This window comes from Pseudophryne corroboree, chromosome 5 (genome assembly GCF_028390025.1).
Source record: "Pseudophryne corroboree isolate aPseCor3 chromosome 5, aPseCor3.hap2, whole genome shotgun sequence".
Classification (NCBI taxonomy): domain Eukaryota; kingdom Metazoa; phylum Chordata; class Amphibia; order Anura; family Myobatrachidae; genus Pseudophryne; species Pseudophryne corroboree.
In genome coordinates this window covers 400,876,402-400,891,405 of record NC_086448.1, presented here as the reverse complement: position 1 = coordinate 400,891,405, position 15,004 = coordinate 400,876,402, and the positions used below count along the sequence as shown (strand labels likewise).

At 47.1% G+C, this 15,004-nt stretch overlaps 1 protein-coding gene across 2 annotated transcripts in view; it reads left to right on the top strand.

Annotated features, from left to right (window-relative positions):
* The window catches only part of MOCOS (molybdenum cofactor sulfurase), a 1,370,999-nt gene that overhangs the window by 527,441 nt on the left and 828,554 nt on the right, over window positions 1-15,004 (top strand). For both annotated transcript variants that reach the window (XM_063922731.1, XM_063922730.1), the window contains exon 4: window positions 6,667-7,296. In XM_063922731.1, the coding sequence (XP_063778801.1) occupies window positions 6,667-7,296 (630 nt within the window). The remainder of the gene's footprint in view (window positions 1-6,666; window positions 7,297-15,004) is intronic.

Below are 15,004 nucleotides of genomic sequence, written 5' to 3'. Positions count from 1 at the left end.
AAGGCTGATGTGAGGTAACGGCGAGGGGGAGTCGCCTCGAACTCCAGCTTGTATCCCTGTGATACTACTTGCAGAACCCAGTGATTCACCTGTGGGCAAGCCCACTGGTCCCTGAAGTTCCCGAGACGCGCCCCTACCGCACCTGTCTGTGGAGCCCCAGCGTCATGCTGTGGACTCAGAGGAAGCGGGGGAAGATTTTTGATCCTGGGAACTGGCTGTCTGTGCAGCTTTTTCCTTCTTCCCTTGTGCAGAAAGGAAGCGCCTTTGGCCCCCTTGCTTTTCTGAAGCCGAAAGGACTGTACCCCATAATACAGTGCTTTCTTAGGGTGTGAGGAAACCTGAGGTAGAAATTTTTCTTCCCAGCTGTTGCTGTGGATACAAGGTCCCAGAGACCATCCCCAAACAATTCCTCACCCTTATAAGGCATAATCTCCATGTGCCTTTTAAAGTCAACATCACCTGTCCACTGCCGGGTCTCTAATACCCTCCTGGCAGAATGGACCTTGCATTAATTCTGGACGCCAGCCGGCAAATATCCCTGTGTGCATCCCTCATATATAAGACTACGTCTTTAATATGCTCTATGTTAGCACCATATTCTCCCTGTCTAGGGTATTAATATTATCTGACAGGGTATCAGACCACGCTGCAGCAGCACTATTCATGCTGAGGCAATTGCAGGTCTCAGTATAATACCTGAGTGTGTATATACAGACTTCAGGATAGCCTCCTGCTTTTTATCAGCAGGCTCCTTCAAAGTGGCCGTATCCTAAGACGGCAGTGCCACCTTTTATGACAAACGTGTGAGCGCCTTATCCACCCTATGGGATATCTCCCAACGTGACCTATCCTCTGGCGGGAAAGGGTACGCCAGCAGTAATTTTTTTTAAATTACCAGTTTCTTATCGGGGGAACCCACGCTTCTTCACACACTTCATTCACTCATCTGATGGGGGAACAAAACACCGGCTGCTTTTTCTCCCCAAACATAAACCCCCTTTTATGTGGTACTTGGGTTAATGTCAGAAATGTGTAACACAATTTTTATTGCCGAGATCATGCAACGGATGTTCCTAGTGGATTGTGTATATGTCTCAACCTCGTCGACACTGGAGTCAGACTCCGTGTCGACATCTGTGTCTGCCATCTGAGGTAACGGGCGTTTTTTGAGCCCCTGATGGCCTTTGAGACGCCTGGGCAGGCGCGGGCTGAGAAGCCGGCTGTCCCACAGCTGTTACGTCATCCAGCCTTTTATGTAAGGAGTTGACACTGTCGGTTAATACCTTCCACCTATCCATCCACTCTGGTGTCGGCCCCACAGGGGGCGACATCCCATTTATCGGCATCTGCTCCGCCTCCACATAAGCCTCCTCATCAAACATGTCGACACAGCCGTACCGACACACCGCACACACACAGGGAATGCTCTGACTGAGGACAGGACCCCACACAGCCCTTTGGGGAGACAGAGAGAGAGTATGCCAGCACACACCAGAGCGCTATATAATGTAGGGATAAACACTATAACTGAGTGAATTTTCCCCAATAGCTGCTTGTATAAACAATATTGCGCCTAAATTTAGTGCCCCCCCTCTCTTTTTAACCCTTTGAGCCTGAAAACTACAGGGGAGAGCCTGGGGAGCTGTCTTCCAGCTACACTGTGAAGAGAAAATGGCGCCAGTGTGCCGAGGGAGATAGCTCCGCCCCTTTTTCGCGGACTTTTCTCCCGCTTTTTTATGGATTCTGGCAGGGGTAATTATCACATATATAGCCTCTGGGGCTATATATTGTGATTATTTTGCCAGCCAAGGTGTTTTTATTGCTGCTCAGGGCGCCCCCCCCCCAGCGCCCTGCACCCTCAGTGACCGGAGTGTGAAGTGTGTATGAGGAGCAATGGCGCACAGCTGCAGTGCTGTGCGCTACCTTGGTGAAGACTGAAGTCTTCTGCCGCCGATTTTCCGGACCATCTTCATGCTTCTGGCTCTGTAAGGGGGACGGCGGCGCGGCTCCGGGAACGAACACCAAGGACGGGTCCTGCGGTCGATCCCTCTGGAGCTAATGGTGTCCAGTAGCCTAAGAAGCCCAAGCTAGCTGCAAGCAGGTAGGTTCGCTTCTTCTCCCCTTAGTCCCTCGTTGCAGTGAGCCTGTTGCCAGCAGGTCTCACTGTAAAATAAAAAACCTAACATATACTTTCTTTCTAGTAGCTCAGGAGAGCCCCTAGTGTGCATCCAGCTCGGCCGGGCACAGAAATCTAACTGAGGTCTGGAGGAGGGGCATAAAGGGAGGAGCCAGTGCACACCAGATAGTACCTAATCTTTCTTTTAGAGTGCCCAGTCTCCTGCGGAGCCCGTCTATTCCCCATGGTCCTTACGGAGTTCCCAGCATCCACTAGGACGTCAGAGAAAATTGTTCTGCGGAGAATAGGAGGTTTAACATGCAATAAAGTATATGGGAAGTAGTATACAGTACAGGAGACAAAGGATGGATTAATGGGACGCAGTCGGGATGCCAGCAGTCGGAATCCCAACATGTGGCTACAATGATGATGCCAGAACTCCGAAATCAGCCAAAATGCCCACCTACTGTAGTGTTTCTTGCAGGGAGGGGGGGGGGGGGGGTAGGTTTAGGCTCCCCCTGGAAGGGTTAGGGCTAGGTTGTGGGGGAGGGAGGGTTAGGTTTAGGCTGTAGGATGGAGGGGTTAGGTTAAGGCACCCCTGGGGAGAGTTAGGGTTAGGCTGTGGGGAGAGATAGGTTTAGCTTGTGGGAAGGGGAGTTTAGCTTTAAGCACCCCTGGGGAGAGTTAAGCTGCGGGGAAAAGGCTTAGGTTTAGGTTGTGGGGGGGGGGGGGGGGGGGTCAGGTTTAGGCACGCCCGGGAAAGGAAAGTCTGTGAGGGTGGGGGTGGAGGGTTAGGATTAGGCTGAAGGGAAGGGGTGGTTAGGTTTATGCTGTGGGAGGGGAGGATTGGGGGAAGGTATGCATACACACTGAGCCCCTGTCAGGATTCTCTCCATCGGGATGCTACGGTCGGTTTTCTGCCTGACAGCATCCGACCGCTGGAAAATCATACCCAACCCAGATCAATCATTATGTCTAAATCCAAGTTGGAAATAGGTGTTTTATAGGGTACAGGGAAACACAGTGTGACTTTACATGTGCCCTGAATGGTATAGGATGATTCATTATGGGTTCCATATACGGTAATACAGAACAGTGCAGCACCAGATGGGCTCTATACAATATAGAAATACATAACATGATATATGGGCCCTCCCCTGACGGAAAAGTTTCTTAGGCCACTTGGATCTAGCCTCAACCTAAACACATAGCCTCATGCCCATGGAAGGTGGGTGTGCAGTCTGCCATACTGCAGAAGTGAGAGCTCAGGGGCATTTGCTTCACCTACTCACCAGCTCTGTGCTCTTCATCCCTTGGCTCCTCGGGTTGCTGTCTGTGTCTGCCCCATTGTCTCTCTCTGCTTGGTGCTCTGGAGAGACGTGCTCAGTAGCAGCATGCCCCGCAGCAGCAGGCACACACTTGTGGAGACTGGGAAGTGGAGCTGCTCTGTCATGTGACACCAAGCACAAGCAGGGGTCAGAGGAGCATTTCCAGTCAGCTCAGCACGGGCTCCTCTGACCTCTATTGCTCAGCTATTAACCCCTAATGTGCTGGACAATGTCAGGAAGGGAAAGGTTATCCACAGCCAGCTCCAAACAGGTGGGTGAGTAGTGCGGAAGCTCCTGGGTTGAGACTAAAGCAGGCACTGCCTGAGACCCAGGGGCTGTCTCTAACCGCTGTCACCCGTCCCTCTCTAGCAGCCGGGAGCCGCTCTGCCTGCCATTCCACACTCTGCTTTCCCCGCCCCGCAGTCTCCTTCTCCCGCCTCACTCTGGCGCCCACACACAGTGACAGCTACAGCAAGTCATGCCCCCTAACGTACTAAAACAGTGCCCCGCCATCCCACTATCACCCGTGCAGGCTCTGGCACCCGGTGCTTTTGAAGTTGGACTGGCGCATGCGCAGTCCACGCTTAACATACCGCTCGTGAAAAACCGGGAGGACCACCAATATTTACGGGGCAGCGGAAGGCTCAATTAAAAAACGGGTGCCGGTAGGAATGTATGGCAGAGAACGTATAATACTGGTGGTCACTGGTCAGCAAAACTCTGCACTGTACTCCTCCTATAATACTGGTGGTCCCCAGAATAAAGATATGCAGCCCCCTGAAACAAAGTGAGAGGACGCCAGCCACGTCCTCTCACTATCATTTCCAATGCACGAGTGAAAAATGGCGGCAACGCGCGGCTCCTTATATAGAATCCGAATCTCGCGAGAATCCGACAGCGGGATGATGACGTTCGGGCGCGCTCGGGTTAACTGAGCCATACGGGAGAATCCGAGTATGCCTCGGACCCGTGTAAAATGGGTGAAGTTCGGGGGGGTTCGGTTTCCGAGGAACCGAACCCGCTCATCTCTAGTAGAAATGAATGTATTCAGGGGCGGATTGGGAACAAAAAGCGGCCCTGGAAAAATTTGTACTAGTGGCCCCACTTGGGCAGCTCCAGAGGTGTAAGGTCTCGCCATGGGACATGGCAGCAGCACCCTCCCCCCAAGACTTTCCAGATAGTGGGCTTGTCCAGCATCAAGGGGGAAGTTAAAAATAAATAAAATTAAATATTATGAGCACATTATATGATACACCTTCAGAATTTAGGCAACTATATCATTCTTTAGAAAAATATATTTTCTTGCTTATTACACCAACCGTATCCCAATCACTATTCACTCAATCTTATATGTCAGCCAAGCAGGCAGACAGAGCATACACTAGATCATCTGCAATCACAGGCTAAGTGGCAAAGTCATTTTCATATATGCAAATTATTTTGCATCTTATTCATTGTGTCTATAAAAAGGACCACGTGTCCTCAAACAAAACAGGCCCCACGGGTGCGTCGGCCCACCGGGAATCTTCCCTGTAAACCCTATGGCCAATCCACCTCTGAATGCATTGTGGTTAATGATACTGTATGCACAAAAATTTCCCCTAATTTTGTGATTTTAGCGGTTTTTATGGTTTAAAAAAAATTAGAACCAAAATCAAAACACACAAGGGCGGTTTTGTCAAAACCAATCCAAAACCAAAACACACAACAACAACAACAACAAAAACAGAAAAATGGTCTCTAGTGAATAGATTTACAGTAAATTTAATTATTTACACATTCCTCAATGGCTAACACACCTTGCAATAGTGATAATGTGACAAGGCGCCATTCCAATAAACTATTCAATCCCCATGGTCCATTGGCGGCACTCCTGTACAATAGATACCAATGAAGAGACCCACACATGCAGGGTTAACTGCGATATTTCATGATCATTCAATCATTTTTTTAAAGAATCAAATACATAACAAAAACAACATACCTTTTACGACAGTGTAATCCCCAGGAGCTTCCCTTGCCGGTGCGGTATATATATATATATTTATATATATTACGGTATATATACATGTGCAGCAACTCTGCCATGTCACTCATACTATACAATGAGAAGAGACTAGTAGCGAGTGATGGGCCCAGGTACAGAAAAATGCCTTGGGCCCCCTACACTTACCTCCCATCCCCTTGCAAAAGACACAAGACTCGATTCAGAGGTGCGAATCTGTGAAAATATGCGGCAGCATGTGTCGCAGCAGTGGTGATCTGTACTGAGACAGTGGGCCAGATGCATTATCGCTTGGAGAGTGAAAAAGTGCCAGCCAATCAGGTCCTAACTGAAATGTCACAGGCTGTGTTTGAAAAACGGCAGTTAGGAGAAGCTGATTGGCTGGTACTTTTTAACTCTCCATTTTAACACTCCCCAAGCGATGATGCATCTGGCCCTGTGGACAGTGAGTGCATCTTATCGGCAGATTGTATACAAAAAGACAGCAATAGACACACATTTATTATCATTTATCTATTACCAATTATTTATATAGCACATTAAAGGGTTAACATGATCCTCAGCGCAGTGTCCCAATAATTAGGAAACTGCGTATGTGCAGAACGGGTCCTGCGAATGCACTGCAATATTGTGAACGCCTCTGTCTGATTGAATCATTTTACATTAGAAATATCCATTTTAAACACCATCAGACTAAGCATAATCATTTGGCAAAGTCAATCAAATGAGTGATGTGTGAACAGATGTAACAAACAATACAGGATGAGGAATAAGTGATGAGTGAAAAGTTTCAATGGGTAAACAACAACAGGTAATTAACTTATTTTGATTGGGAGAGCCTTCCGTGTCTGATGTACATGGGGCACAGTTCTGTGATTGTATCATTATAACTCTGCCTTCCACTATTCATACAGTAGGTGCAATTTGTGGTATTTTACACCAGGGGCAGGGCCGCAATTCTGCAATTCAATGCAAATTAGATAATCAAACCCACGTGGCATGTGGGAGACTAGCCCACTCTGTCATCATAATTTGTCACTTATTACTCACCATATATAACACTTGATTTTTACAGCTAATGATGTTTAAGTCCAACATAATGTTAGACAGATTATGCTTTTCTATATTGGGAAATGTGCACAATAAATTAGGGCAACTTTTAGACATATATTTGTTCTTGGTAATGAATGTTGTGACTTTTTGTTTCCCATGTGCAGGGTATTACAACATTTTAATGCATCTCCTGAAGACTACACTGTGATCTTTACATCAGGAAGCACTGCAGCTCTCAAACTAGTGGCAGAGAATTTCCCTTGGACACCTAGATGTTCGGACAGTTCGGGAAGCTACTTCTGTTACCTGACAGATAATCACACCTCAGTGGTTGGAATTAGAGGGATGTTAAATGTACCATCTCTTGCTGTAACTCCAGAAGATCTATTATTGTCAAAGAGCCAAAAAGCATTTCAACATCAAAACCACAGCATCTCACATCTATTCTGTTATCCTGCCCTAAGCAATTTTTCAGGCACCAAATATCCTCTCTCGTGGATAGGACTGATCAAATCAGGGAAAATGTCCCCCACAAAAGTTCCAGGCAATTGGTTTGTGTTGCTGGATGCTGCTTCATTTGTCAGCACAGCACCATTAGATTTGTCAGCTTGTCAACCAGATTTTGTTAACATTTCATTCTATAAAATCTTTGGATTTCCAACCGGCTTGGGTGCCCTGATTGTTTCTAACCGAATTGCCCATCTTCTCAGAAAAAAATATTTTGGTGGAGGGACAGCAGCAGCCTACCTCACAAAAGAAGATTTCTTTGTTCCTAAAGAATCCATAAGTGACAGGTAAGGACAGAAATATATAATTTCCTGTACAGCCTTATTTTACATTGAATAAAATATAATTATCTCATTAAATGATAACCCTCTTTTAATTTCATATTGCTGGCCCCAATATTCTGCTACTTGAGGCAGTTGCCAAATTTTACCTCATTTCTCGTACGTCCTAGAGGATGCTGGGGTCCACATTAGTACAATGGGGTATAGACGGGTCCACCAGGAGCCATTGGCACTTTAAGAGCTTGAGATTGTAGGCTGGCTCCTCCCTCTATGCCCCTCCTACCAGACTCAGTTTAGAAAATGTGCCCGGAGGAGCCGGTCACAGCTAGGGGAGCTCTCCAGAGTTTCTCTAGTAAAGTTTATTTTAGAGTTTATTATTTTGCAGGGAGGCTGCTGGCAACAGCCTCCCTGCTTCGTGGGACTAAGGGGGGGAGTAGTTTCCGCCCTGCGGGGTCTGAGCCACTATCGCCGCTGACAGGACACTGAGCTCCTGAGGGGATAGATCGTTCCCCGCCACAGGGGATCGCTCACCCCAGCAGCATGCCGCCACTCCGTTACGGAGCTGAAGATCAGTGGCGAGTGAGTCACCTACCCACCTAGCAAGCTGGGGGCTGGTGTGAAGATGGCGGCATCAGGGTAGGAGCGCAGTATTAACTGCGCTCCGGAGGCTCAGCGGTACATAGTGCGGCGCTGTGAGGTGCGCCCTGAGCCAGCGCCTACACCCTACACTGGTCACACAGCCTGTCAGGGTCCCGGGATCTCAGCCAGCATAAATCCTCAGGCCAGTATAATCCTAGTAAGAGCGGGAAGACAACTCCATTTTGGAGGTGGAGCTTCTCCTCAGAGCGGACCCAGCAGCGTTCAATGCCATTTTCCTGCCTGCACAGCGCTGTCCAGGAAGAGCAAGTCCCTCCAAAGCAACTCCAGCTATCTCTCACGGTACCAGGGGGTTGTAGAAGGGGAGGGGAGGAGGCTGCAAAATGACTGTGTAACCTATTAAGGTGCACAGTCAGCGCTGATAGGGGGTCTCCCTTTATATTAAAAGCGCTGTGTGTGGGTTGGCTCCAATCTCTGTGTCTCTGTTGCCATTCTTGGTGGTGAAACTCTGTCTGTCCTCCCCTGTGTGTGTGTGGAGTGTCTGTGGTCTCCATTAAACAATGTCCAGGGACTCGGTGTCATATGCTGCAGAGGATATGTCCTCTCAGGATGATCCCATTTCATGTAATCAGAATTGCACTGGTTTAGCACAGATTCCAGCAAGAGAGCCTGAGTGGTTATCCTCTATCAAATCTATGATTTCTCAGATTTTAAATAGGGTTGCACAAAATGAATCTGCAACTCAGGGTTTACAGAACTCTATGGCAGTCTGGCCCAGTTCTGGTACATCAGGGCTCCCCACTGTATATTCACATAAACGTGCTCTTGCACAGATCATGCAGTATGATACCGATACCAATTCTGATACTACAGACGGTGATGGGGATATGTTGTGGGGGGCAGCATCTCTTGCAGAAGGGGTGCAGTTGATGATAGAGGCTATAAGGGATGTGTTGAATATTGCTGATACAACACCCAAGCAGGTTGAGGAGGCTTACTTCACTGAAAATAAGAAAGCCTCGCTAACCTTCCCTGCATCAAATGAATTAAATGCTGTTTTTGAAAAGGCTTGGAAAACCCAGAAAAAAAATTCCAGATACCTAAAAGGGTTCTGGTAGTGTTTCCTTTCCCGGTAGAGGATAGGAAAAAATGGGAAAACCCACCTATTGTTGACGCGTCGGTATCCAGACTCTCAGAAAAGGTGGTTTTACCTGTTCCAGGATCTACCGCCTTGAAGGAGACGGCTGATCGTAAAATTGATAATACGCTCAAATCCATGTACACGGCTTCTGGGGCAATACTACGTCCCACTATTGCCAGTGCTTGGATTGCAAAAGCTATAGTAAAGTGATCAGGAACGTTACTTGAAGACTTGGATACTATGGAGAAATGTGATGTTGAATTGTTTTTACGTAACATTCAGGATTCGGCAGGATTTCTGGTAGAATCCATGAAAGACCTGGGTTCCATGGCTGTGGGAATTTCTTCCATGTCTGTATCAGCTTGTCGAGGACTGTGGTTGCGCCAGTGGTCTGCCGACGTGGAATATAGGAGAAGTGTGGAGACCCTACCCTACACAGGTCAGGCTCTCTTTGGGGAAGCGTTACATGCGTGGATCTCCACGGCTACGGCTGGTAAGTCACCTTTTCTTCCCTCAGCTACACCTGCTCCAAAGAAACCCTTTTCTTCAGCTACATCACAACCCTTTCAGTCTACCAAGACCAGAAAGGCCAAGCCATCCAACACCTTCTTTCGGGGAGGTCAGCCCAAGTCCAAGAAACCTGCGGCTGAAGGTTCCCAGGAACAGAAACCTGCTTCAGGTACACCAAAGTCCTCTGCATGATGGTGCACTGCACGCCCCAGAGGTGGGGCTGGTGGGAGCGAGACTCAGGCATTTCAGTTACGTCTGTGTGTCATCCGGCCTGGACCCCTGGGTGCAATATATTGTGTCTCAGGGGTACAGGCTGGAATTTAAAAATCTCCCTCCTCACTGATTTTTCAAATCAGGCTTGCCAGCTCTGCTGAGGGACAGGACTGTCCTGCAAGAAGCCGTCCAGAAGTTGGTGGAGGCACAGGTCATTGTGCCAGTACCACCTCATATGCAAAACAAAGGTTACTATTCGAACCTTTTCATGGTACCGAAACCAGATGGTTCGGTCAGGCCCATTCTGAACTTAAAATCACTAAACCCCTTTCTGAAGGAGTTCAAGTTCAAGATGGAGTCTCTAAGGGCAGTGATATCAGGTCTGGAGGAGGGGGAATTCCTAGTTTCCCTGGATATCAAGGATGCGTACCTCTACATTCCGATTTGGCTGCCACATCAAGCTTATCTTCGATTCGCACTGTTGGACTGTCATTTTCAGTTCCAGGCCCTACCATTTGGCCTCTCCACAGCACCGAGGGTATTCACCAAGGTGATGGCGGAAATGATGATTCTCCTCTGCAGACAGGGGGTGAACATAATTCCATATCTGAATGATCTGCTGATAAAAGCATCATCCAAGGAGAAGCTGTTATGGTCCATAGCTCTCATGACCCAGCTTCTCAGGGAACATGGCTGGATCCTGAATCTTCCAAAATCACATTTGGAACCAACCACGAGGTTGTCCTTTCTGGGAATGATCCTCGACACAGAAGTGCAGAGGGTGTTTCTTCCAGAGGAAAAAGCGTTGGTGAAACAAACAATAGTCCGGGATGTCCTGAAGCCAACTCGGGTGTCGGTTCATCAGTGCATTCACCTTCTGGGAAAGATGGTAGCTTATTACGAGGCCCTGCAGTACGGGAGGTTTTATGCTCAGTCCTTTCAACTGGATCTCCTGGACAAGTGGTCAGGATCCTATCTACACGTGCACCAGAGAATACGTCTGTCACCAAAGGCCAGGATTTCACTCCTCTGGTGGCTGCAACTGTCTCACCTTCTGGAGGACCACAGGTTCGGGATTCAGGACTGGATCCTTCTAACCACGGATGCAATTTTCCGGTGCTGGGGTGCAGTCACTCAAGGGAAAACCTTCCAAGGAAGGTGGTCAAGTTTGGAAGCCGGCCTGCCGATAAACATTCTGGAAGTAAGAGCCGTCTACAATGGTCTTCTTCAAGCGGCCCATCTTCTGAGAATTCTGGCCGTTCAAGTGCAGTCGGACAATGTGACAACAGTGGCTTACATAAACCGACACGGCGGAATGAAGAGCAGAGCTGCAATGTCAGAGGTAACAATAATCATCCACTGGGCAGAAAAACACGAGTTGGCATTGTCAGCAATCTTCATTCCGGGAGTAGACAACTTAGAAGCGGACTTCCTCAGCAGACACGATCTCCATCCAGGGGAGTGGGGTCTCCATCCGGAGGTGTTCAAGGAGGTGACAGATCTTTGGGGTGTACCCCAGGTCGACATGATGGCCTCTCGTCTCAACAAGAAGCTTTGGCGGTATTGTTCCAGGTCGAGGGACCCGCACGCAGTGGCGGTGGACGCCCTAGTGACTCCGTGCGTGTTCCAGTCGGTGTACGTGTTTCCTCCACTTTCACTCATCCCAAGAGTTCTAAAGCTCATAAGGAGAACAAGGGTTAAAGCGATCCTCATTGCTCCAGATTGACCAAGAAGGACTTGGTACGCGGATCTTCTGGATCTAATGCAAGAAGAGCCGAGGCCTCTTCCTCTTCGAGAGGACCTGCTGCAGCAGGGGCCATTCGCCTATCAAGAATTACCGCAGCTACTGTACGTTTGACGACATGGAGGTTGAATGCCTGATATTAGCTCGGAAGGGCATTCCGAACAAGGTTATTCCCACCATGATACAGGCTAGGAGAGGAGTAACGTCTAAACATTACCATCGAATTTGGAAAAAATATGTATCGTGGTGTGAGAAATTTCCTGAGGTGGAGTTTCAACTGGGACGGTTTCTCCTCTTCCTACAAGCTGGTGTGGATGTGGGCCTGAGGTTAGGATCTGTGAAGGTCCAGATTTTGGCCCTATCCATTTTCTTCCAGAAACGGCTGCCCTCCCTGAGGTTCAGACCTTTTTAAAGGGAATTCTGCACAGCCAACATCCCTTTTGTTCCACCTACGGCACCTTGGGACCTTAACATGGTGTTGCAGTTCCTCCAATCGGTCTGGTTCGAGCCTCTACAGGAGGTTGAGATCAAATTTCTTACATGGAAGGCTGTCACGTTGTTGGCCTTAGCTTCTGCTAGACGTGTGTCAGAGTTGGGGGCTTTGTCCTGTAAAAGCCCATACTTGATCTTCCACGAAGATAGTGCCGAAGGTTGTGTCGGCATTTCATATCAACCAACCTATTGTTGTAACAGTGGCTACTGACTCCTCAATTTCATCAAAGTCCTTGGATGTTGTAAAGGCTCTGAAAATCTATGTGAAGAGGACTGCTCATCACAGAAATCGGACTCTCTGTTTGTCCTGTATGATCCCAAGAAAATGAAGTGTCCTGCTTCTAAGCAGACGATCTCTCGCTGGATCAGGTTCACTCTCCAGCATGCATATTATATGGCAGGATTGCCGTGTCCTACGTCTGTCAAGGCCCACTCTACTCGTAAAGTGGGGTCTTCCTGGGCAGCTGCCCGGGGTGTCTCGGCTTTACAACTTTGCCGAGCTGCAACTTGGTCTGAGTCGAACACATTTGCAAAGTTCTACAAATTCGATACTTTGGCCTCTCATGATCTGAAGTTCAGTCAATCAGTTTTGCAGGAGCCTCCGTGCTCTCCCTCCCGTTCTTTGGTACATCCCCATGGTACTAATGTGGACCCCAGCATCCTCTAGGACGTAGAGAAAATAGGATTTTGGTTACCTACCGCTAAATCCTTTTCTCGTAGTCCGTAGAGGATGCTGTGCGCCCGCCCAGCACTTTGTTTTCCTGCAAACATTATTTGGTTCAGTACAACTTCGTTTTAGTTGGGTACTGCATTGTTACTTGGTAAGTAGTTTCAGCAGTTGCTGAGTGTTCAAGCTTCGTTGGCTTGACGTGCCTTGTATGTGTGAACTGGTATGAATCTCAACACTACCTGTGTATAATCCTTCTCTTGAAGGTGTTCGTCTCCTCTGGCACAGTTTCTAGACTGAGTCTGGTAGGAAGGGCATAGAGGGAGGAGCCAGCCCACACTCTCAAACTCTTAAAGTGCCAATGGCTCCTGGCGAACCTGTCTATACCCCATGGTACTAATGTGGACCCCAGCATCCTCTATGGACTACGAGAAAAGGATTTACTGGTAGGTAACCAAAATCCTATTTATATTTACATCCATATATTGCTTTGTACAGTTATTATTAGTTATTTTTTTGTGTAGTGTCCATCATTTGCTACACATACTTTATTATGACGTTATAAGGATAACCCCCAGTTTTTGTTGTAACTCTGAGATCACTGCCATAACGAATGCTCTGTCAATTGTGTTTATTAAACATACTGTACTACTACTGTTTGGTGCTAGCAACTCAACCATCTGCCCTTAGGTGATTTTAATGAGCACAGGTTCCTGCATTGCTGCTTACATATACAGTATGAATTGGCACTATTATGGTACTGTAAGTACTTGATAAACTGACATAATGGGGGGAATTCAAATGTTTGAAAAGTCAGGTGGGTGTCTGTTTTTTCCTATCTAATAGACAAGAAAAAACAGACACCCAACCGACTTTTCAAACATTTGAATTCCCCGCAATGTGTTTGTATTAGGGACCCACCTGATGCAGGGCCATCTTAACAGCGGTGTAGGCCTTTGGGCAAAGGAATGCATTGGGGCCCCTACCCATCCTCCAGCGGTAGCGGTGAGGGGTACTATCAGTGGCAGCTTTGATATACCGTTGGTGGTAGGGGGTGTTCTTTCTTCCGCTCAGCATGTAGGACTTGGAGCAGTAATTTCTGCTAACTACTTCTATACTGCACAGAGGCAGAACTCTGGGAGGCACCGGAGTCATCTGCCGCCGGTTTCCTGCTCTGAGGAGGGTACCTCTCCTCCCATTCTGTGACACCATTGAATTAAGTTAATTTATAGCTGCCACTATCTTTTCAGTGGCCGACTTTCTCACTTGTCTCTGCACCTTACAAATCACACCCTTTTTATTATACTGTAAATACACATTTTACAAGTATTACACCCAGGATTAGAAACCATGACCTATTACACTGGAAGCAATCACCTTACTGATGAAGCTATTTGCTCCTGTATAGGAAATATGAGAGTCCTAACTATATGAAGATACTTCTCTGACAATTACACGTAACTTCATATAGTTAGTATTCTCATGCTTCCTCTACAGGAGCAAATACCTCCATCAGTAAAGTGTCTGCTGTTAGTATACAGGTCAAGGGTTCTAATCCTGGGCATGACAGCTAAGAAATGTGTGATTTAAAATAAAAGACAATTAAATGTATAAATACAGTATATAATCTTTTTTCAGAATACTCCACACACACACACACACACACACACACACACACACACACACACACACACACACACGCACACACGCACACACGCGCACACATACATACATATATTTATCTTAATATAGGTTGAGTATCCCATATCCAAATATCCGAAATACGGAATATTCCGAAATACGGACTTTTTGAGTGAGAATGAGATAGTAAAACTTTTGTTTTTTGATGGCTCAGTGTACACAAACTTTGTTTAATACACACAGTTATTAAAAATATTGTATTAAATGACCTTCAGGCTGTGTGTATAAGGTGTATATGAAACATAAATGAATTGTGTGAATGTAGATACACTTTGTTTAATGCACAAAGTTATAAAAAAATATTGGCTAAAATTATCTTCAGGCTGTGTGTATAAGGTGTATATGTAACATAAATGCATTCTGTGCTTAGATTTAGGTCCCATCGCCATGATATATCATTATGGTATGCAATTATTCCAAAATACGGAAAAATCCCATATCCAAAATACCCCTGGTCCCAAGCATTTTGGATAAGGGATACTCAACCTGTATAGGAAATAGGGGGGAACTAATATTTATCTTGCCTCCGGGCAACTGTGACGAACTTACGCCACTGTGCACAGATGATAGTATAAAACGAAACTGTAGAAGAGGGCATGGGCCTCAATACATGACTTCCAGGGTGGTAGGGGGTGTTTAATGTGCAGGG